The sequence below is a fragment of the Typha angustifolia genome, chromosome 7 (genome assembly GCF_048772165.1).
Source record: "Typha angustifolia cultivar Huaian chromosome 7, ASM4877216v1, whole genome shotgun sequence".
Taxonomy (NCBI): Eukaryota; Viridiplantae; Streptophyta; class Magnoliopsida; order Poales; family Typhaceae; genus Typha; species Typha angustifolia.
The window spans coordinates 6,758,092-6,783,407 of record NC_133245.1 but is presented as its reverse complement, the minus strand read 5'-3'; the positions used below and the strand labels follow the sequence as shown (position 1 = coordinate 6,783,407).

The 25,316-nt window shown below is 34.8% G+C and overlaps 1 protein-coding gene across 2 annotated transcripts in view; it reads right to left on the bottom strand.

Annotated features, from left to right (window-relative positions):
- Window positions 1-13,834: 13,834 nt before the first annotated feature.
- The window catches only part of LOC140762777 (SNARE-interacting protein KEULE-like), a 36,756-nt gene continuing 25,274 nt past the window's right edge, over window positions 13,835-25,316 (bottom strand). Inside the window, exons 9-22 of one of the 2 annotated variants that reach the window (XM_073100724.1) lie at window positions 25,019-25,213; window positions 24,826-24,909; window positions 24,620-24,718; window positions 24,455-24,528; window positions 23,607-23,703; window positions 21,814-21,939; window positions 21,636-21,731; window positions 19,963-20,079; window positions 19,795-19,872; window positions 15,931-16,127; window positions 15,134-15,224; window positions 14,961-15,050; window positions 14,149-14,236; window positions 13,835-14,069 (exon numbers count right to left, since the gene is read on the bottom strand). In XM_073100724.1, the coding sequence (XP_072956825.1) occupies window positions 14,183-14,236; window positions 14,961-15,050; window positions 15,134-15,224; window positions 15,931-16,127; window positions 19,795-19,872; window positions 19,963-20,079; window positions 21,636-21,731; window positions 21,814-21,939; window positions 23,607-23,703; window positions 24,455-24,528; window positions 24,620-24,718; window positions 24,826-24,909; window positions 25,019-25,213 (1,398 nt within the window). In that variant the 3' untranslated portion in view covers window positions 13,835-14,069; window positions 14,149-14,182. Of the gene's footprint in view, window positions 14,237-14,960; window positions 15,051-15,133; window positions 15,225-15,930; window positions 16,128-19,794; window positions 19,873-19,962; window positions 20,080-21,635; window positions 21,732-21,813; window positions 21,940-23,606; window positions 23,704-24,454; window positions 24,529-24,619; window positions 24,719-24,825; window positions 24,910-25,018; window positions 25,214-25,316 lie in introns of both variants that reach the window. The other variant, XM_073100723.1, reaches the window with a different exon arrangement.

The window sequence follows — 25,316 nt, the reverse complement described above, 5'->3', positions numbered from 1 at the left end:
CTCGATCCCAGTTATAGCAATTTGCTGTATTGTATCCCCTTTATGTTTTCTTTTGGATTAATTACATCTATACTTCATTAACTATATCCAAAGTTTTACAGGACCAAAACTCTTTTACACTACAATTCTATAGTTATCCTTCCTTTAGTGTACCGTTAAATAAAAAAAAAAAAAGGCAAGTCAACTTATATGGCAATCATATCAAACTTAATTAACCTGGAAATGTTCTAGATGTCCTAGTAATCCTTTTATGACCCTTTAATTAAATTAGGATAAAAAAATATATATATTAATATAATTTAATTTTGTTATTATCATTTTCAATAGTTTTTCTCCCCTTCACTATCACTGATTTCTGCCCTAGAAACCGACGAGGTCAACCATGACATTGCCTCCCCACAGCCAGCTTGCCACAGCCTAACACTAACCAGCCAAGATCGCCAACCCTCACCTTCCGCTCTTCCCCATTCCTCACCTCATCGTAGATAGCATTAACAATTGCGTGCGGATCTCAAGAGGCAACACCGGTGGATTTGTCCACCTACCTCGAGGAGGAGCTTTTGCTTGCAATGGCCGAGGAGGGTGAGGACGGCCATGAGTAGTAAAGGCAAGGGTAGCTAAGGTCGTGGGCAAGGGTAGCCAAGGGTGTCGGTAGTAAGGGTGAGGCCAACCACAGCCATGCCATGGGTAGTGAGGGCAAGGGCAATAGTGCAATGTGGCCCTTCTCCGATGGTGTGGAGGATGAAGATGAGTGCCTTCTTGAAGGCTCCTCCAATGTAGGCTCGTGACATGCCGATCAATCTGGTGACAGTGCTGGACGTGAGTCGACATTAACAGGGGAGAATTAATGAGGCTATTTAGATAATTTTATTATATCTTGTTGGCTAAATTGATGAGTTCGTTAACTTATTAGGGGTATAACTATTACCAAATATTTTTCGTCGTCATCATTAGCCTTTTCACTTTGCCCTAAAATTTAGGAGAGACATTATAACTTAAAAAAAAATTAAGAGGTAGTATAGTTCTTAGGATGAAAAAGGAAAATCTTTTTTTTAAATATTACAAAGTAAGGACAAGCCCAATTTAGAATGGTGGTTGGGTGCGGTGAGCTATGATAAATGCAAACTCAGAACCTGTGACGCTGGTGGTTAATAACTTTAGGTGAATGTGTATCTTGTCCTCCCTCAGAAAATAAATGAAGGTAGAATTGGAACCCTCATTCTATATCTTCATTAATAGCTGAGAGTTACAGATCACAAAAAATGGTACTCCACTGGCAAGTTGTGTACAATTCCTTCTTACATAATTATGTTAGAAAGATTATTCAAAAATCACATAATAACATAAAGATACAAAGTGCATACATGATAGGGAACACATGACGAGCCTATCAAGCATTGTATCCGGAGAAGATTGGCCTATTATTAGGGTGGCAATCGGGATGAATTATTTTCTTGTCTGATTAAATTATGGTTGGTCAAATTTGACCGATTTAATAAGTTATACAATTATTCAAGTCATATACGTGTCATCATCGAATTCTAAACAAATAATCAGATGATAAATAAATTGACACAACCGTCCTATTTAGATTAATTCAGAAGGTTTATCCGGTGGGTTTAAAACTTATCACCCTTAGTTTTTTTTTTCAAAGAAAATTAAGAATTTAATGGATTATGGGTATACTTAGTCTATATACTCTAATAAATTTAAGAGAGAGAGAGAGAGAGAGATAAGATTCCCTCACCCTTGGAAAGGGACCCAAACATAGAGCAACATATAGCTATACCCAGGCAGTAGTAGAATGCGAAAAGGCTAGGTTTGGTTTGACCAACTTTAAGTGCATGCTTAAATATAGATGTAGCACCGTATTTTCATTTGTCAAAGACGCCTCTACGGTCCCTTCATTCATTGCTGATGTGGCAATTTATGGTAGTATTTAAGTAAGTTGATGACCTTTAGATCTGAATCTAATAATTCTAGATTATGTACATATTATATTGAGTCTCCAAGAATGAGACTTAATTATTTTGACAACCCTAGATGCATATTAGATGCTGATGCTTTGGATCAATGTCCTAGTTTGTATCTGAGTAGATATTGAAAACAAAATAACCGGCATAGGATAGATCTACTACACTGAAGGAATGAATCACGGACACAAAGAGCATATCCATACAACTTTGGATGGGGTGCTGTACAGCAGACGGACACATTGCATGCAACATAGGCAGTGCATTTATGCCGTTCGATATCCTCCTCAACAACCAAAATTTAATACGTGGGGTCATCAACCGATCGAATGCAGCAGAGAGCAGTGAGCAGTGAGCAGTGAGCAGTGAGCAGTGAGGGGTCCGGGCATGTGAACAGAAACAAAAGCAAGTGGGAGAGATGGGAGAGTCATGCATGCACCATAGTTATAAGTATGTATTACCATCACCATCCATGCATTACTAACAGTATCGTACGTACATGTTCGCTTCTCCACCCGCTGTTACTCTCACATGCATGCATGCCTGCTACTCTGCTGCAAGACTTCTGAACAGTCTTCTGCATTATGTTGAGCTTTTAAAATATAAAGCAGTTGGTTTTGTTTGAGTTTTTATTTTTATTTATTTTACCAAAGTGACCACATACTTATTTACCTAAATTACCTATTTTTCAAAGTTTGCACCGAAAGGGATTAGTTTTGTAGTCCTAAATACAAAACATTGAACTTTATTCTTATTAAAAACATACAGGAAGAAAGAGAAGGGTATTAAAATTAGATGTGGATAAGATAAAATATAAATCAAATCTACTCGTTCCACTCTTCTCATGTGTTCTCAAATTTGCATTGCACATACTTTTCATATGAAGTGTCTTAACGAAGAAATGCTGAATTGTAAAGTATTTTTTAAAATATATCATTTTAGATAATTAATATGAATTATTTGAATAGATAATTTTATGAGGACACCTAATTTAGTCAAAAACTATGCTTTTTCTTTTTGATAGTTGCGTCGGAGTTTCTACTTTTGCCGTGCAAGTTTGATCGAGATGGTCAACTTGTTTGCTTTTGAAACACCAGACTTGAACACCAGACTTGTCGTTGAGAGGAGCCATCAAGTATTTTACTTATGTAAATTTTAGAAAGTTGAGGAGCCGTAATAAAAATAGTGGTGATTTTATAACTTTTTAAGGAGAGCTAATCATTGGACCTAACCCACCTAGTTTTAACGTGGCTAAGCTATGCCCAAGCCAGACTTGGGCCCAACCCATCCCAAGCCCGAGATAGTAATGGTTAGGCCTTTACTCGCCTGGCCTAAGCCGAAAGATCGACACGCTATGCCCACCTGTGGCCTGGCCCATTACGTTTGCTTATTCTAATGAGTTTTTAGTTCCACATCAAATATTGAATTTATTAGATACTATTATATAAGCATGTTCCTACCAAAACTAACTAAATTAAATTCATGGAGGCCCATTACACTAGGCCGATAAGATTTAATATATCCGGACGAAAGTGTCGAACCTCGAGTGGAGGCCGCAATGAGCAGTTGCGACTTGCGGCCTATGGAGGGGTTTGGCCAAGGCTTGGCTTGGTCTTTGATGGTAATGAGATAGTGGACATGAGCGGAGACGTCGGTGGAAGGATAGAGACTAAGAATGTATGGCTTAGTTTGTTGTGGAGAAGATGGTGGTTGCGGCTTGGGTAATGTGATGGCTAATCGGGGAGGGTGTTGATGATGATGGAAGGAGGCTGTGTAAGGAGATGGTGGTGGTTTGCAGGTTGATGCTGAAGGTGGCCACTAGTGGTGGTGGGCAAGATGAGAGTTATACAGGTGGTAATATTGATTCAAATTTTAATTTATGCATGAGTTAGGTTGACCTCTAGAAATAAATGGAGGTTGACTTAAGAGTTTGGTTCGGACTGAACCTTACTTAGACCCAAACAATTACAACAAAATAAACATCTAATCTAAGATGAAGTTGGCAAGATTGAACTCAAGCGACCCACTGACTTAGGCTAACTCGGTCTTAGACTCGAACTTGACTTGAAATGTAACGTTCCACCATGCTTTCGTTCCCATTGCCCTCAAGTTGATAACTCGGGGAGCTAGCCATACAAGCTAGCTTAGTCATCCAACTGATGCAAGTAGCATGAGACTAGGTCTGATCTTGAATAGTCGGACTAGCTCATGTATGCCCACTATTATCATAGGTGGTCGAACCCACTTGCATTAGTCTGTCATGGCTATGAGTGACTGATGGATCCTTCTTGCATCTACAGTTGTCCATAGTGGTTTCTAGGTTTCTAGGCCATCCAAAATTTTCTAAAGCTTCTCCTCTATTACCTTGGCCATGTAGAAGACATTTATAATTGAGTGTAGACGAGCCACCTCCTTGACTTAGATGTCATGGGAGAGTCCACAAATAGGAGTACTCATTATTATGATCCAAAGTGAAGGTGTAAATAGATTCGAACCTAATGAATCTGGGACTCACAAGCATTCAAAGGTAAATGTTATTAAAGAAAGGACTAAAATGCAATCCCTATGTGCTCAGCCTGAGGTGACTTACCTTGATTCATGTCATTTCAAACTGAAAAAGTTACCACAAGCAAGATCTCACAATCACCATACTGTGATTGTGCTCAACGTAGATCCGATGAATGTGATATCATACCACTACCCACGCATTCAAAAAGAAATAACTACATAATTAGTTGAACACTTTGTAAAGAGTGCATCACCATTAGTGGCCTTACCGAAAAGGGATAATTTAGGTGGTGGAAAAAGACATGGGAGGTATTTGAAAAATTGAAGATAACCATGACATCCACACCCATCTGAATCAGAGTTGAGCCCATGCAAGTAGTTTGAACTATGGCCTATCTTAGTAAGGCCCTATCATCTAAATTGCAACAATAATCAACCTTTGAGCGAGAGATGTTGCAATCATTCATGCCATCACAAAGGGTTGTTCATATCTTATTGGTCATCGCTTAACTATCTATATTGATTAGTGGAGTCTATCATATTTTCTAGACCAATGGATACACAAACCAGCCAACTAGTGTTGGATATTCAAGTTACCTTGACACAATGATGTGATAGTGTAAAACATGGGATTGGCGAATGATACTCTGAATGTTGCTATCATGGCAGCCCAATTTGGCTAAGTTGGCTGCCTACTAAGTGTCGATTTTCCCTTTGTTTCAAGAGTTGCAAGCTCCGTCTGAGTCACAATTTATGACTAGGTTTCTTGAGTTCTCTCCTTGAGGTTTAGGTGGATAGAAGCATGCTACTTTGTAATGGTTCGAGCCTAGTCTAAGTCATAGGTAACTTGAGTTTGTAGCCCTATTGAGTCGAATCATTTACTTATTATATTTTAGATTAATTATTTTTTATTGTATTTATTTGGATACATGTATAGTTCAGTCTAAATTTAATTATGATTTATGTTGGTCAAGTTCTAAGTAAGTTAGATTGTTGGTCTTTTAGGTCTGCTTAAGCTACCCTCCCCCTCCTATCTAAGTTGTTGAGTGCAATATAACCAATTTATATTGAATCTAATCTAGTATAGTTCCTCTCCCTCCCCCACTTTAGCCAAACCCTAGCCAAGACGTACCCTCCCTTTCATGTGCGGCCACCATCTTGCCAAGCATAGCCCCACCTAAGAGCACACCACCTTGGTGCCCTCGGCCTCCTCCCTTCCTTCCCTGTTCGGCATTACACATATCTAATCTCAAGACCATCCTATGACTTAGACTTGGTTAGGCCAAACCCTTACAGTAGCTCTCAACTCGTTTGTGCACCTTGCTCACCAATCGTGCCCTACAATGTTTTGATTTTGGCCAATCTAGATGAGTTAGCCCAATCGGCTCGACGGTAGCCGCAGATCTAACATTGTGGTACACTCCGAATTGGATTGTGGAATGAATTAGATCCTTTTGCCCTAGCTCTCTTCATCTCATTCTCTTGTGTTCTCTCTAGCCATGGCAGTAGCCACCTGTAGCTCCATCGCCTCTAACCCCCTATCGACAAGCCAACCACCCTAGTCCTTTAGGGGCGACCACTCCTCCTCTTCTTCCCTTCTCTCGATCGCTTCTCTCGATCGATGCCATGTCAATTTCCATCTTCTTTGACATTCCATCAACACTATCCCTACCGATGCCACCTATCACTATCGATCCACCACCTCCATCCGACACCTAGTAGACAATGCCTCCACCCCCACAAAAACCACAAACCAGCTCAAGATCTCTAACTTGTAGGTCTATCCTCTCCAACCTTTGGTCTTAGATGGTAGGGTTACATTATCCTTTTTCTTGTATGTGTTCCTATAGATGTTGTATCTATGTCTATTCAAAATGTGAATCATAATATTCATTCTTAGGAGAATGGGAATAAAAAACAAGAATACTATTTCGAGAAATATAGATAAATAGAAGTTTAAAAAACAAGAATACAAAAAACTCATTATTTTTCTTTTAGTTTTTTTTCTCCTCTTATCATCATCAATCTTAATTTCCTCTCTCAAGCATCAAGCTATTCTTTCTCGTCTTCCTCTCTTTCTCTTCTTCCTCTCTTTTTCTTAATCCTTTCTTTCTCTTCTTCCTCTTGTTCTCTTAATCCTTTCTTTCTCTTCTCCTCCTTCCTCTCTTTCTCTTCTTTTTTGACATTGTCCTTCCACTTTTACACATCAAGCCCTAACATATGTTCAATTTTTGTTATCTTATTTTCTTCTCCATTTTCCACCATTTTTCTTTGATCTTATGGCTCTTCGGTAATAGCACAAGACAAATCCTTCGGTGATTTTAGATAATTAACATTATGATTGATACTATTTATTTATCTTTACAACTTTAGAGTCATTACATTATCATCATACATTTATACTGATATAAATAAATATGAGTAAAACTATGGCAAGGAATCACATTGCTTTTGTAATTGAGGCTAAAAAATGATAATTGGAATTGGCCAATTTAAGAGTCCAATATGTAACTAATTTTCTGAAATATTAAAGTAAAGATAACTATTGAGATTGTTTATGATGGGTTGTGCGTACAAGAGGCAGTAGCGATAAGTTATAAAACTGTATTGTATAATTATGATGTAATTGTAATATTTATGGTATAACTATGATATTTATGGTGTATTGAGTGATGATTTTTTTTTATAGTTAGGTTGTGTTGTTATGATTTATTATTTTATGTTATTAATAACTTTAGTAATGATTTATGGTATAACATGCTCAATAATGATTATAGCATTTTTTTTTTGAAATTGATGCAAACTTTAGTGATGATTTATTGTTATTATAGGTAGGTTGTATTGTTGTATTATTATGATTTATTATTTTATAATAGTGATGATTTATGGTTTAACATACTTAGTGATATTGTGTTGCTCTTTTGTTGCTAAGAAAATTGATAAAAATTTCTCCAATCTATTTTGCGCAATTTCAGTGCATTAATTTCTAGAAAATGAGTGTATTATATTTTAATTTTATGTTAGTTATTTTTTAATTTATATAAGATAAGTGCATTATATTTTGATTTTCTATTAGTTATTTTTTAGTTTCTAAAAGATGAGTGCATTATTTTGTTAAATAGATGCTCATTCTTTTAAATTCTATAAGATGAGTATATATCATTATATCAATATTTTGCAGTACTCTAATTTTACAAATGTGTCTTTGATTGAAATAAATAAAAAAGTTTTATGCATCACTTATGTAAATTCTACACATCTTCTATACAAAATTTAGGTTTCAAAATTAGGTAATGTACACATTGATAATGGTGAAAAAGTCTTACGCATCACCTATGTAAATTATACACACTGCCTATACAAAATGTGCGCTCCAAAATTATGTAATGTGCGCATTTATAATGATGAAAAAATCTTATCCGTCACGTATGTAAACTAGTAAAAAACATTTCAAATAATAAAACATATAGTTATATATAAAGGCCAAATGTTAAGGAAATAAAATTTAAGATAAATATATCATTTTTAGACTTCTTTTTTAGATACCAAAGAGCATATATTAGTTAAAATTGGAGTGTACAAGTTGCACAGGTAATGCATATATATTACATAAACGATGCGTAGCATATTTATAAATATATCGATACATACCTTAGTTAAAATTGGAGCGTATATATTACATAGACGATGTGTGATGTTTTTTTAAAAATCTTGATATGTACCTTAATTTAAATTAGAACATGCAATTTGTATAGGTAATGCGTGCATATCACATAAGCAATGCATGACAATTCATATTAACAGCTACTCTAGGAGGAATGTTTTTATGTCTATGAAGCTTGAGTTGGGTTAAAAGCATTTGCACCGTCACCATCTTCGAAGAAAGTCTTTGATACCATGAATAGCGCATAGCGGAGTAGCGCCCAGGAGGCATTTACTCCCTTTATATGAAATTGGTTCAACGTCCTATTTTGAAAGCCGTGGAAGAAGAGGATGAATCGAAATATAGCTGCTATGCCAACACTGGGTGCAAAGAAGCGAAAGCCCTTCTTTTTTTCGAAAATCTTGATGTATACATTAGTTAAAATTATAGCATAAAATTTGCATAAGCGATATGTATATATTACGTAGGCGATGTGTGATAAATTTTTTTTAGAAATCTTAATATGTACCTTGATTAAAATTGAAACGTACAATTTGCATAAGCAATGCATACATATTACATAAGTGATACATGACATTTTTTAATAATCTCAATACGTACTAAAATTTCTATCTATATTTTGTATACTCTTCGAAAATACTTTACATAGGTGATATGCATAATTTTTTATTATGTTTACTAATATAATTGTTATATCCTAAAATTTATGTAATTCTCCACTATCGTCTTATTTCTTTAGTGTATAGAAAATAAGTCTGTGGATGATATTTTTATCTTAAATTTTATTTCGTTAATATTTGGTATTTATATATAGTTATATATTTTAATACTTGAAAGATTTTTTTCCTCAGTTTATATAGATGATTGACAAAACATTTTCATCATTATAAATGTGTATCTTGCCTAATTTTTAAGCACACATTTTGTATAGGTAATGTGCTTAACTTACATAGATGATTCGTAAAATTTTTTCACCATTATCAATACATACTTTGCCTAATATTGAAGCACACATTTTGTATATGCAGTGCACATAATTTACACAGGTGATGTATAAGACTTTTACACTAATTTTAATTAGAGACACATTTGCAAAATTAAAGTAGTGAAAAATATTATCAAAATGATATATAAATATTGATAACATTTACATGGGTGAAACACATGTTTTGAGCAAGATAAAATAGTCATCAAAATATTAACTTAATTCAGAATACTTCAATCACAGAAAAACAAAATAAGAAAGATGAATAGCAAATAAGATGAGAGAGATATTGAATGAAGGAACTATCTTCCAAGATTATCAAATAAGATTATTTTAGAGGAGAAAGAGTATTTAAATTATTATTGATGAAAATAGAAGTTGGAAGAAGAATGAGATGAAGAAAATGGCAAAAGAATGAGAGGAAAGAGATGGAACGGAGTAGGAATTAGGAAATCATATTAAGGAGAAAGACACAGAAGTCTTATTTTAATTTGCTAGGCCTAAATCAGTAAATAAGATAATTAGGTAATTTAGTGAGTACTAATTTTGCTATTTAAGGATACGATAGTCTTTTTGGAATTTTTTACGGCTAAATTAGTAATAGAAACTCAAAGTTGTAATTTGATAATGGAGGAGCCTATTACTGCCAAATCGATAATGGAGAGACATTTTGCTGCAAATCGCCATGTCGGTGCTTTTGAGTTTAAAGCATGATGATCGAAGTTCTCTGAGGTATCATATTATGCATGTGAGTGATTCAGTTGCTCAATTGAAGAAGTTGGAAGTGCCTACCTTTGAAGGTTTTCTGGTGTCACTTAACTAGATTTGTTGTCTTCTGAAATTTGAGTTGTTCAAATTAAATTACAATGCACACAAAGAAAAATGGACTCTAAATGAGTGAGCTATTATGTGTGTACAAGAAAAGAAAAGACAAAAACATAGCAAAATAGAGATCGCTCAAGTGGCTATAGTAAATACTGGAAAAGAAAATCCATCTACAAAGTGAGGATCGAGTATTTTTGGAAAGTCAGAAAGGTGAATTCTAAAGTACATAATAAGAGAAGTCTTCTATAAAACACTCTACTACTGCATTTTTTTCTTGTAAGAAAGTTGGGCATATAAAACAAAAAGAATATTTAAAGGCAAAACAACAATCAAAACAAGGTAACAATTTTCATTAGTGTGCTTTGAATCTAATTTAGCTGATGTTCCATCCAACACTTGTGCTCTACTTCATTAGAGAATTAGCTCTTAATCTTAAGATAGATATTACATATAAATACACACACAATGCAATTGATAGTATATTTGGTATCAACAACTTACTTTTCTTCCTTCAATTCTGAAATGGCAACAGTGTCATACTGTTAAGAAAACGACAACTTAGCAGCAGGGAACTGAGCCAGTCGGTTTTATATGCTAAAGAGTACAGTCGTCGCGGTACGCATAGGCTTTTGGGTTGGATTCTTTTGCATGTTGTCGCCTAGCCTGAGTTGGGTAGGACGCTCATCCACCAATACTGTGAGCCTGTCGGTCTGCACTAGGGTCAGTCTCAGAATGAATTTGCCACGACCGAGAAGGATCAAGGCAAAAAGACGACACAACTCCCCAAACTATTTTAGGCTTTGTTTTTTTCTTTATCAATTGGGGTCTTGATACATTCCAAATGACTCGCTGTGTTAATATGGAACTCCACAACAAAGATAGACTGGATTATGTAGAGTTTGGATAAAAATCACTTTATCGGTCAATTACTGTACTAACATTGTATAACTTCTTCGTGGCAGAACATGAGCTTCTTTTAAGACCCAAAATTAATAGTAAATTGGTGATGGAGTGAATTCTCTAAACACGATTTACTTAAAAAGATTGAGAAAGAGTCGAGAATTTATTTTAAAAGATGTGGAAGAGAGTCTGCAACCCGGTAACCTTCTCTGAGAACATGAAGGACCATGACACCATCTAGTCTTCCAATATGATGGCCAAACACTCACCGGTCTGGTTCCTAATGCACCATGGGCTCGTCGTCTCCTCCGTACGATTCTAGCTAACAAAAGAAAGTTCATCTCCACTATAAACTTGCAGTTCACTTTACCAACCTGAGACTCATCCTCATGGCCCAGGCTTCCGCCATGAACACCGACTCACTCCATGCGGGTTCTAAGGCGTCGCTATCAATGGTTTATAAGCATCTCTTAGAGACTGCCCTAGTCCTACCTTGATATGAACCAACGATGATCGTGCCACAGACACGGATCGTACCAACCATTGGCTGGCACAGCACGACACGTGCCGACCGTGCCATAAGAGAATAAGAGTAAGAGATAAGGGATACTCACATTTGACATTGCAGTCGCAGTCGTCATCGCTCGCCGATCGCCGCTTCGTGCCCTAGCCCCCTAGAGAGAAGAAAGATCGAGACATAGAGATCGATTCGGATTCGAACCTACAACTTAAGTTTTTAACCCTCTCCCGATCTCTCTGTCTCGATCTCGCTTCTCTCTCAGGAGAACGATGGTCACGGCAAGCGACGATGAGGTCGATGATAAGCGGCGATGCTATTAAAAGGGTGCCATGCGGCACCCTTGTGCCACGGTGCGGCCATCCATGATATGAACCCATGCCAATTGCACCGTCCGTACTCAGTTTGACCGTTGAAGGCTTTCTGGTTCCTCTGCTTCCAGATTGATCAAAGGGATGGACGCAATCAAGTTTTCGTAAATTGAGCATGGGTCAGAGTTCATGCTTGTGTGACAAGGAGAAGATACAGTACAAACAGACTAGTCAGTAAAGTACCGTGTACTGGAGGTGATGCTTGTTTGATCATTTGATTCTGCAATTAGCTAGTCCATTTTGCAAATTAAGTAGGGATTGTATTGGATTTGCTCGAAATAAAGCATTTTGCATTTCATGAACAGTAGATATAGTTAGGATCACTTTTTACGAACAGCTTAAACAAAATCCTTGAAGATTTTTAACAACATAAAGCATACAATAAGCCTCTGTTCACTTGTAGAATAAAAATAAGCTTATTCTAAAATAAATCTCTTTATTTTGATATAGTAACTAAATAATATTTTACTTTGTTCTAGTATAATAATTTATTATTCTCTCTCATCTTATTCCATACAACTTTAAAAAAATAATATGATAATAATCGATAATTACTATCTTACTCCTAGATTAAATAACATTTAATCACAAATCACCTAAGCTACAGTTAAGATTCTCTCACCACTATCTCAGCTACGCTTTATTTTTTCTCTCTATCTCTTTTTTTTTTTTATTTTAAACATCTCACCTACGATTGAGATTTTTTTAACTAATAAATTCTGCAAAAATAAAAAAAAATATTAAACCCGCACACTTTTCCCACAATACGGGCTTATAACCCCCACATTAGACGCTAGTGCGGACTTATAACCTTGCATTAATCTACAGTATCTATTCATTTATTCTAATGTATAATTATTTTATATAAAGTACAGACTTATAATTTCATATTACCTCGTAGTTTCTCTTTATATCCTCTAAGCATCTCCAATCAAGCTCCAAAACTCCAAAATGAAGCCCAATGGAGCTCCTACCGAGCTTCAAATGGGGCTCCAATTTTGTGATGGTGGAACTCCAAATTTGGAGTCCCATCTAAAAATTTGGAGCCCAGCTCTAATATTATTTTACTTAAAAAAATTTCACTTTTGCCCTCCAAAAGCTTAATCCAAAATTTTAAATTCTATCTGTATCCTTTATTAAATAATCCAATTAGTTAAACTGAATATATAATTAATTTTACTAATCAATTTTTAATAAAAATAGTACTATTGGAAAGGTCTCATCAAAATCTTTAAAATGAGTCTAATGTTAAATTATTTTAAATTTTTATTTTATTTCGTGTAATATAATTTCAATACGTTTAATTTAAAAATAGTAATTTAAAATTATTAAGTCTTATTATAAAAATACCTATGAGTTTTCTAACCATAAGTTTTTTATTAAAAATAATAACATTAAGAGGACTTATTAAGTGATTTAAAATATAATATATATATATATTATATTAATTAATTAATTAATATAGAGATCGATGTATTGGAGTGCACCGAGCTCTTGCTCTATATTTGGAGCCCTACCTTGGAGATGCTCTAATGCATTGTTATTTTAGTGCAAATTTATAACCCTACAATACCTCTTTATTTAGTGTATGATTATTTTATATAAAGAGTAAAATTATTTTTGCAATACGGACTTATAACCCTACATTATCCTATAGTACATAGTTATTTATTCATAGTATGTGTATATAAAGTATTTTAAGTCCACAGTTTTAATAAAAAATAATTATTTCTAAAAAATATTATTTACTACTATTTTTTTAACATATAGTTAAGAGTATTTTCGTCATTAGGTTTAAAACATCACCAATTCCCAGTACAATTAATTTATTTTAACACCAACTTTATATCACATCAAATATAATTTTTACACCTTATACTAGTTACTTTATTTTAATACCAACCTTATATCATATTAAATATAATTTTTACACCTTATACTAGTATTGAACTAAATATTACAATAACTTATACTAGTATTAACAATCTTCTTTTTATATTAAAAGTTAGAATACTTGCTTATTCCATCCTTATTCTACAATAAGTGAACGGGGGCCAAGGGTTCAGAAGCACAGAAAGAAAACTTTTGACATGCTCAACAAATTACCTCAGTAGCACATCTCTCATTTCATATTTGTGTATGACATGATACAGTTGCAAGTTACAGTCATGCTGCAGATATATACACTTTTTAAGTTATGGGACCACTAGTTTGTATCTGTCTACAAAGCTTGCCGAAACTGACATCTACCTGAGCAGTAAATCTGATGCAGCTCGAACCCAACTTATGACAATGAATTTGTAGTTGATTTTTCATTGAAGCACATCTAAGAATCAGACAGTTAAAAAATAAAGCGAGAGAAAAGGGATAAGTACAAATATAAATTCAACCAGGAGTCAACAGACCACAAGCAGTGAAACACCGAGGTTGCTGTATTGGCTAAATCTGAAGGTCATCCAATGAAAGATCTTGAGCTGACAACATCTTCAGTTTCTGCAATTGAATAATGCTGGACGTTAGGTTCTTTGTGTGCCATAAGTTCCGGAATATATTAATTTCCTTTACTAAGAAAAAGTTAGGTTGCACGTTCAACCCCCTACCATGACCTATATCACATTACAACCTGAAGTGTACAATTTGCCATTTTCACTCTCTAAAACTTCAACAACTAACACCTATGGAGTTAATTTCCTTTGTATCATGTTCTGTCAAAAATTTCTCATGGAAAACTAACAAATAAAAGCATGTCTTAAGTTTTAGATAGTTTAGAGTGCAGATTGTACACTTTTATGCCTGTGGGATTTAGTGTAACAATGCATCATAGTTCAGAGGTGAAAATATAAGTTAGCCTAAGAAAAAAGTCATACAATGTAATGATATAAAGATTATTGTAGCGAAAACCAATGTTGCTACTTCAAATAGGAAATTATGCTGAAGCTCAGAGTAATAAGTCAACTTGTCAAGCAGAATAATTTGATACTAATCAGATTGTTAAGATGGAGATAAATATTAAGAGAAAGAGGTTTAAGAAAAAGTTAGATCTGATAGTTGCTAAAATCTGATAAAATTTTTAAAACAAGCATGAAATAAGAGCATTACTAGAATAAAGAGAATCAATGATTAGAAGCTTAGCCAACTGAGAAAGAAAATTCAAACATCACAGCACTTCAACTGGAAGAGGAAAACAAGAACCACTTAAAGATAGAGCTAGACTTACAGTAATGAACTGGGGAGGATCATCGAGGCTAGTTGATCCAAGCACAATTTCTCTCTTCAGCTTTGATGTAAGCTTGTGAACCACACGTAGCTGACATGAACATTAGAGGGTGATGCTTCAGTAAGTAACAATGACAATGCATAGAAACCAACAGATTACAAGTATTGTACTACCTCAGAGCGAGTGGCTCCACCAATGATGAAGATAAATATGCGCTGCCCCAATTTTTTAAAGTCACTAGATGCATGCCTCAGAATGGAGTCACTGTAAATGCACACTAATAAGTAAAGAGAAGAGCATCAATTTATCTAATTTAAGAGTGACGGGTAGTTTACAAGAGGCCTCAAAATGGACTGGATATAATCAGAAAACATCCATTTCCATATGTATAGGCTTAGGTGTTCAATACAGATATGCACCCTTGAGTAATGATACAGCTGGGCATATTATTTCAATGTACTCTCCCAAGGAGGAAGATAGAGGTGTCCACATAATGACAGAATAAGAAGATATCACGACATATTTAAGACTAGCAGCATCCTGGAATATGTTTGCCTTTTCAATTGTGCCTTGTTAGTATTCACTTTGCTTTACAATACTAGCTTTGTGATTCTAAAACCAAGTACAGGTAAATTTTTTATTTACACCATCTAAAGAAATGTTACTAGTACCTGATCATAGCCTTATTTACTTCCAGATGAAAGGGCTAATAATCAGCTCATTACTTCCTCTTTTCTGAACAAATATGAATGTTCTTATTGAGGTCAACATAATAACATCTTCTAAGCAAATGTGGATACAGATACTGTTGCATCAATAACCGACACATCTTTTGATCCATTTGAACCTAGGTTAAATTTCAATACTCAGATCAACTGCAAATAGTCTATGACAAGATGAGTCCAAGCAGTATTACTAAATATCGAAGTACAATACTAATAATTGTTATTGGGAATGAAGCGCTACTAACCTTGCATATCCATCATCAGAATTGCGAGGCCTGGCCCATGTGGCGGTCCGCCTAGATCTCATTGAATGAGCATGCTGAGCAGGGTTTGTCCGAACAGATACACTCGGTGGAGTTCCATGAAAACTAGGACTGGGGTCATTCATACAAGGAAATTCGTCCTTCGGTAATTCACCTTTGTTCAGTTTCTCAATCAACTCCTAAAGAAACAAGAATCATTCATTTTAGGAAATACTCCTGTAAAACAAGAAAGAATATAGAACATCTATGTTTTGGTGCAAGAACACAAATTAAGTGCAACAATTAGCATCAATACTTTATAATGATATTCTTTCCTCTCTTCCAATATGAACAAGTATCCCAAGATTCCCAACCCAAGGTGTTATCTGCCAGGTGGAGTGATCTAAGTTGTCTAGCATCGTTCATGCCAACACAAAAATCAGCTGTCACAAAATGCAAACCTGAAGACTAATCAACCATCCATCTTCCCCATCCTCCGTAATTCTTTGTTACCCCAAGTCCATCAAGAGGGTTTCTGACAATTTAGATGTTCCTCTTACACAAGAACACAAGAATGTTTAATAGGTATCTGATAAAATCATTCCCAGACCTTGTGTTCTATTTAGGTACAGATCTGACCCAAAATTGCTATTATCTGAAGTAAATTGCAACGAGCAAAAGGAAGCCCTCATCACCTCTCTTTCCAATACGCAAGTTTCCCAATAAGGAAAACTTTGGTATTCGATAGCAAAAAGGGGAAATGTGAGTAATAATCTACCTCTCTTTCCAATACGCAAGTTTCCCAATAAGGAAAATTTTGGTATTCAATAGCAAAAAGGGGAAATGTGAGTAATAATCTAACTAATCGACCACATGTGTTGCTTATTCACCAACCAAATGGGTCCCTCCCTTTGCTCTCTAAATGTCTTATGTAATTGGACCAATTGAATAAGAGATGGAGCAATAACAGCTGGAAAAGACAATGTCGACAATGTATACCCTTCAACAAAATTGTCTAAATTGTCAACCTCCAACATGGTTCAAAATAGGAAAGTCAACTATTTCTTAATATTTACCAACAAGCTTATTCAGACACGGATCAAATATTTGGCTCGTCAAATTACCAAAACCATACCGATAGGCAACTTACCTCATGTCAATCATGTGGTGTCAGACTTCCTTCCTAATGGAAATCCGGAAAGCTTCTTACCATGAAACATGCACGTGCAATATGTAGCAACTATTTACCAGAATAGTTTAAGCTCTTGCAAACATGAAGGAACCTTTCATAGCTCCCATATATAGAATCTAAGGTTAATTACATTCTAGACCTCCTGAACTATTGTCATTTTCACATTGACCTTATTTATTTCTCATAACACTTTGACCGTCTCAACTACCTAATATCTGTCACCTTCTAACAATGTAAATGGGAAAGGTCAAATAATCATTTTACCCTCAACTTGTCTCCCTAAAATAAGGGTAAAATGATCCCTAGAGCGTCTAACATTAATCATGTAACTGTCATGTGATATATTTTAACAGAAAATTTAAATGAACAATTAACATAATAAACATTTCAGAGGCTTTATATAGTTCAGAGAGTCGATATACTATAAAAAATAAATGAGAGGGTCGATGTGAAAATGGACAATAGTTCAAAGGGTGTAGATGTAATTATCACTTAAATTTATTAAACTAAGAGAGGGAGCAAGTTTGACAAAAGGAACTGCATTGATATCTAAAGCACAAATATGAGTATATGACGAAAAAATCAATGCTTAAACCTAATACAATCTCTGCTGATCCACTCTTGAGTGTTCCTTGGGAAATAACTGAGTTGCATTCTCATAATAAAAAAAAACTATGATATCTATTCTTAAAACTGCCTCCTCATCGTGTCGGGAAGTTCAATCCCGCCACAATCATGTCTAATAACTACTAGAATTTTCTTTAATATCCAAAACCAGCAAATCCGACGACTGTCCATATATACAGCAGTAAGCCTCCAGAGTTCTTAAAAAACTAGTGCATACATAAAATTATTAAATATTAAATAAACAAACAGATGCTATAAATGAAGAAAACCCTAAATCTTAATAATTCCAATAGTTCAACTCTTTTGATTTCATTCAAGATTGAGCTGCTCTTTTTCTTTTTAACTCATAAAAAATAGATGGCGTAACAAAAGAAGAAATTGAATGAGATCACAATGTTAGCATGTTGATAAACTAATCCTTTTCGACAATAAGATGTCAAAATTCCTGCTTGAGAAAACATTAGTATTTATTCTCCATTTTAGTTGGGTTTCTACTTTCTACTTCCAGCCCACCTAATACCTTCATTTTCTGTCTGCTGTATGCACAATGCCCAAAGAAATATGAGCCTAGTATGTTATAACAATGTACTCATTCATTTACAAAATTGCTTTGGTGTCCTGATGTCATATGTGATAAAAGCATTCACCAAATTCTTATCCCAACCCTAGTCTGGACTAGTGGATAAAGAGTGAAAGAAAACACAATTCAATAAAAGGCCAGCAAAAAATAAATAAATAGGTGTCTCTATGAAATCAAACCAAAAAATATATATATATCATTTATCAACAACCCAAGAAACAACCCCTCTACTAATAGGAGTAGAGTTCTTTTGCATCTCATTCTTGCTAGACCCTGCTTTCACTTGGGCACACTTTCATGTAAAAACCTTCACCATAAGAGAAGAATCAGTCTGAAGTAATTATATGTCGTCATTACTCATTAGCTGATCCTTAACTGTTTGATACAGAATACAACTGATATTAGAAAAGCCATGGATTCTTGTGCTGGTCGGAATGGATCAATAAGTTTCGTGCATGAATTATCTGTCATATCAATATTCCCTAATGGCCAGTTGGCCACTCATTTTTACCAGTCACTAGGTATTGAGTATATCTCAGACTCTCAGTTTAAAGAGACACAATTTGGAGTCTCTTTCATCCTTTTTAACCTCCCTTTTCATTTTGAAGCTTGATGTATATAATTTACACTGCACATATTAGACATCAAAGGAAAATTTATGTTTTTCCCAAGTAAAATATCTAATAAAAATTGGGGAAATCATAATCTACTTGGTGTATGATTCAAGTAGATCAACCACTTTCTATAATATATTACACATGTTACACTAATATGTAGTGCTAAGACTTTAATGTAGCCCCTAAAAAGTATTATAGCCCTATAAAGATGTAAAGATTGCTTTAGGTGCATTAAGGTCATTCAATGTAACAGCAGCACACTGACTCTGAACAGCACATGTCATGCCAAGCTAAGGTCAGCTAGCCCTATGTTATCGGCACGAGAATCCTCGAGAAAAGCTCCATTCTCAAAAGAATAAACACCACTTTGAAGGAATCCATTATCCTCCTAAATAATTTTGTTGGTTAGTAGGAAATGGAGCCAACAAGAACTTTTGAGGAAAGTAACCTTTTAAGGCAGGAACGCAAGAATCAAGTTACCTATAATGACATGGAAACTTTATGTTAATAATAAATAACCACATCTATTAACATAGAAAATCAACTCTATTTATTTTATGCATATTTAAGCATAAACTTTAACTTCTTAAATTTAAGTTGTTAATAAAAAACTAATAGAATGCCTTACCATCTTGCACAAATGCAAATGCTCATCAACAGAACAAACAGACCAGAGCTACATGAAATATTTTTCAGGTATACAAACTAACAAGATATAGCAAATATAGCGAGAAATATCAAGAAAATAAACATCCAAGACCATTTAAATATTTTGATGAGCAAAAGCAACTGATGTTTGGAGATATTTAGCCATAACATGAAATCATTAGATTTAACTTCAACAAGCATACCTCAATCATGGGATAAAATCGTGATAGTTGCCATGTCGCTTCCTCGCCATTCCGTTCTTTTCTAACCGAGTGCTTCTTCTGGTGACAATTAAGAGCATAAAAGTTACCAAGGAGTTACAATTTTCAAGAGCTATCTTGTAGAAGCCAACTGAAAAATCAATTATTTACCTTGTGAACATCAAACTTAAGAGAGAAACCACCTCCTGATGCCTTTTTAGTATCAGGCACTCCTAAATAGTGCATGTTATTTACAGCATTCATATCATCAGGTGATAATCTTGCAAGCTGTGAAACAAAATCAACATATAGTTTCACTGGAAGATGAAAATTTGATACTTTTGTATTGATTAACTTTCACAATTTTCCAGCCAAACTTTCATATATTAAGAATTCATTCTATTTAAATATTCTTCTCTGCGGAGTAGGCCATTACCAGTATCAGAGGTTACTTCAGAATAAAATGAATCATATGTATACAGAAAAGATATAGAATCCACACTGATATCTTTTGTGGTAAACAAACCTCTCCATCTCCACCATCTAACAAGTAACTGTTGGGGAGAAAAAGAAATACAAGAACTAAAAGACAGACTCTAGTGTTCCACATAGCCAACAAGATTTCCATTCTAGGAACTTTTCATTATATGAGTCCAGTTCCTATTATGCTATAACAGGCAAGAAAGAGAAGAATGTATCCAGTCACTAGAAAAAGAAAAGCAAAATAAGGAGAAGCAGAAATGTAAGTCAAAATAGTCAAGAGCTCCCTGAGTAATATTACCATGATCTCTGACTAATTACTAAGTCACTATATTTAATGGCAGAGCTAAGATTCTCTGTCAGGGGGCAAATTTTTAAAATGGCGAGACATACTAACAATATTGAAGATGCAAAACATAAAAAGTAATATCAACAAAGTTTTACATCTCTTATTTATAATTAAGTTATACTAAAATAATAAAAAGAATGCGTACTCATAAATCAAGTGTTTAAATTATTGGAAAGCTCTATCTTCTATTGAATTACATAGTAGATGCAATATTAGATGGTTCTCCTGCATCTTATTCTCAATAATTGCAGCTCCTAACTTGTCAGTTACATAGTAATTTCTTGTTCTATATCTCCTAGTGAGTAGTGACAGCAGTTGTTGGTCTTAGTATATTTCATCTCAACTACTTTGAATAGATTATTTCTGAGTTGTAGTCTGTAGAAAATCTCAAACCACAAAGCATAGCTTGCTTGTAGCTGTCTTTTGAATTTCTTTGGGGAATAAGATAGTCACATAAGAGTATAAGACAGACCTTTTCGGTATAACTATCATATTGGGAAAGATGGCTATTTCAAAAGGTCAACAGCAGTCGCAGCAACAGAATTTGTATTAATCAAGTAGGATCTATTCAAAAGCCCATCCTCATTAATTTAAGGGCCTTCATTATTTTTCAGTCAATTTCCACACAAGACATAGGTAGGCATGTCACAACTACCTTATGAGATGAATTTCTTACAGCTAATTCACTAAGAAGGGTGTCAAGGGTTCCAGGCTTCCAGCCAATGGGGCATCAACGGGAAAATGTAGAGAGACTTATCCCATTACACTGCATAACCAATTTTTACGGTAGCGAGCTTTACTGTCAGTCCATCACAACAAACAAGGTCCACTAGTATGATTCATAGGTCAAGGCTACAATTATCATAACAACAAATACTTAACAGCTCAGGAATATTATTGAACCTCAAGTATATCAGCCTGAAGAACTGAGATAACCAATAATAAGAGTCAGATAGTCAGTTAATCACATAAAACAATCCTAAAATGATAAGCAATCACTACAACACATCATTACCTGCATCAGCTTTGACCCTTTGTCACCTTCAAACTTCTCGGGATAGATAGCTGCATATATCATCAATAAACGCAATTTATTTTCACGACTGACATCCTGCACAAGGTCAGTAAACATGAAACTACATTGTTAAAAGGAGGCCAAAAAAATTGCGTCCTACATCAGTATTCATTTATACCTGATTTATCCTAAGATAATTAATTATATCCTTCGTCCCGGCATCACCGAAAACAAGATCTTGTTCTAGTTGTCCAACTTCCCGAAGACCCTGTTCTCTGATCACTCTATTAATTTTTCCTGCAATCTGCGGAAATATTATGGATAAGGTCTATGTTATTTGTATATTATATCCCTTCAATGTAGCGGACCTTTCAAGGTTTATCAAAACTGTTGGTCAAGCTTTTTTGTCAGCATTGTGTTTCCTTCTATATCATGACAGAACTTAGTATAATTGCAAAGGATGTTACAACTCCCTGCTAAAAGCTATAAATTACATGTTTTCCACATCAACCAAGATTGGTACATGAAGTTATACCATTATAAAGCAGATATGTACAGTGATAACCTGCTTGACATTCAGCATTGAGATGACAAAGGTATTCAAGGCACTCTTGCATCATTTACTCGTCAAAGATAAGTTCAACTCACGGAGATTATCCAAAATCTCTGTCTATAAACCCTAGTACTCAGCAGCTTTTTCACAAAATTGTGATTTTTCCTTATTATTAGCATGCTGACTAAATAATGCTTATTTGTTATGTTCTTACTCTAATGTATTCAGATGCTCAGGACCATTTTATTAGAATGTCAGCACTTCTATATATCATGTACCATTCTAGAGAACATCTCTGCATGTCAAACATGTTAATATATGATGGAAGATGAATTTTCAAGCTGACTAGTCAAAGCAAAAAAGCAACTGATTACTTGAAAAATTACATGTAACACCCTACATTTCAATTATATTACAAATAAAGCCCTCTCTATTCATTTTTTTTAACAAATTAAGCCTCTACTTTGTTAAAAAATACCAAGTCGCACCCTGAGTTAAGTTTAACTTAATAAGGCCCTAAATAGATAGAATAACAAGTGAAAATTATATCCATTTCAAAGATATTTTTATATTTCCTAAATTAACCTTATCTCTTTCTTCTTATGTCTTTTAAAATTAAAACAATAGTAATTCTGGATTCGATGATTTTGTGGGATTCAATGTTTGGATGCAATTTTAGCATTTTGAAGGCTTGATTTAATTCTTTGTAATTGGCAATCAGTGTTTTGGTTTATGCCTAGGTTGTTTAGGAGGGTCAGTTTGGTTCTATGGTTAAACTAACCTGATAATTAGGTTAGATTATATCTATCTACCAAACAGCGGGCTGTGGCGTCGAACTTTTTAACAGATAAAGGGCTCTCTTAAAAAATAGTGAAAAGAGAGTGCTTCATCTATAATATAGTCAAAATGTAGGGTGTTAGTTGTAATTTTCTCTTATATAATTTGAAATCCATTAAAGAACCTTTATGCACTTTAGTGCATGCTCAATGTCAGTCACACATACAATTTGCAGCTCCTAGCTGAGGCACATATACGGCTCAACATACAATAATGAAAATGTAAAAGAGAAACACTACATTACCTGAGTTAGTTTGATTTAAATGGGTCTGTGTGACATAAATATATAAGTGAAATAGTAATACCGCTCAAAGAAAAATTACAGAAGGATGAAATCAAATAGTCTTAATAGGGATGATAAAATGCAACATTCACCACAATGGGGCTGCTATCTGAATCTAACTTCAAAAAACAAGAAATTGCCAAGATCCAAAACAAGAAAAAGGTAATGACAAGTCACTTCTTAATTCTTATAGTCAATGCTTTCAGAGATAGCTATCAATGATAAGTATTGCAAAATAATCTGCAAAAAATTGATTGTAATTCAGAACTCAGAAAAGGTAAGTCAGAAAACTACTAACCTCTACATGTAGGGAAAGCTTGTCAATTTGTTCGCTGTACTGTGGCAGAGCTTGAACCATTTTCTGCAAGTCCCTTGTTGAGAGCTCACCACCATCTCTATATGGAAAGCAAGGAAAAAGAAAAGGAGTAAATCCATTTTGCAAAAGAAACCGGAGAAACAATACCATCCTCTCAGAAATAGCAAGCAAAGAAGTCAAAAAAATAGAACTAGTTAGATTGATTATTAAGGCTTTGCTGTTTCAGAGTTGATATACAAAGCAAAGCTCTAAATCTCGGTTCGGGATTGCGTGCTTGAAAGAATGATATGTATCAGTTCTATCGGCTGGATTGGCCTCCGGTTTTGGACGATTCTGATCGAGGATCGATTGAATTGGCCATATCGATCGATCCGCTTTGCCAATACAATCAGGAACATGCTATACTTCAATCCATGACAAAAAGACATCTATTAAAGAAAACATCATATGCCACCTGGACTCCATGTTAAGGGAAATTTGGAGAACTGGGCCTTAGTTGCATGAGCTTAAACAACAAAAAGAATGGTAATTCACCACCGTACCAGTTAATGGCCCTTATAAGTTATAAGGCAAGACCCTCTCTTGCCTGAACTTTCATACAGACTCTTGAGAGTTGACATCAAATTCAAAATAGTCTTAAAAATCTGCTTATCTTTTGCACCAAAATCATCTTATGCACCCAAAGAACTAATCAAATATAAACTTGTATACAAATTGGAAAGAACCAGCATCTTCACTAATAGAAAAACCTATGGCACTTAAGCAATATATGTTTGCTTTCCCTATTTTATATGGTTTGAACAAGTTGACATCTTATCATCAACAGGTACCTTGCATGGTGCATTTGTGCTGCTTTATTTTTTGATATAAAACTGGTCATCTTATCATGTAACCTTTCACTAGCCTGCAATCAAATTAATTATCAAGTCAGAGCATCATACGTAACATTCACCATGAGAAGCAAATCTCGCAAACTAAGAACATGACAAACTTACATCTGCTATATGTGCATGACGAAGCTCAAGCCATACTGGATCATGGTCCTCCAAAAGGACCTCCTTTTTCTCAGTTGACGAACCAGTTTTGCTTGGAACCTAGGAATAACTATCATATGTAAGAATCTTCAATATATATATATATATATATATATATATATATATATATTCAACACAAGCAAATCACGTAAAATGAATGTGCTCACCTCATGTACATACTTGTTACCGTCCATGTTTAGCAAATCGTGGCACATGGCATCATAAGTCCATTCATGAATGACTGGAGCAATCTACAACATCCGACAACATATAAGGTGGAAGAGCAAATGAAGACAAGACCTGTGGACCACACAACAGAATGCAATGTGCTCAAGTAGCACAGAAACTTCAAATCCGTACCTGATCTATTGACCGATCGACAATGAGCAACTCACAAGTCTCTGTTGAAGGAAAATCAGGAATTGTAGTTCTGTACTTAGCAAGACAGTTCCAAACTGCAGCCGCAAGCTTTGTTGGGACTAAATCACGGAGTGTTGTCATGGTGGAAGCATCTAATGATGACTTGGCAGCACGGTAACGTACATAAGGAAATTCCTGAGAGTTACAAATTTGCCAATGAAATTTTCATATTTAAGCCATATACAAAGTTGCTCGCAAACAAGATGCTTGAAGACTGGACACGTATAAGATGGAACCT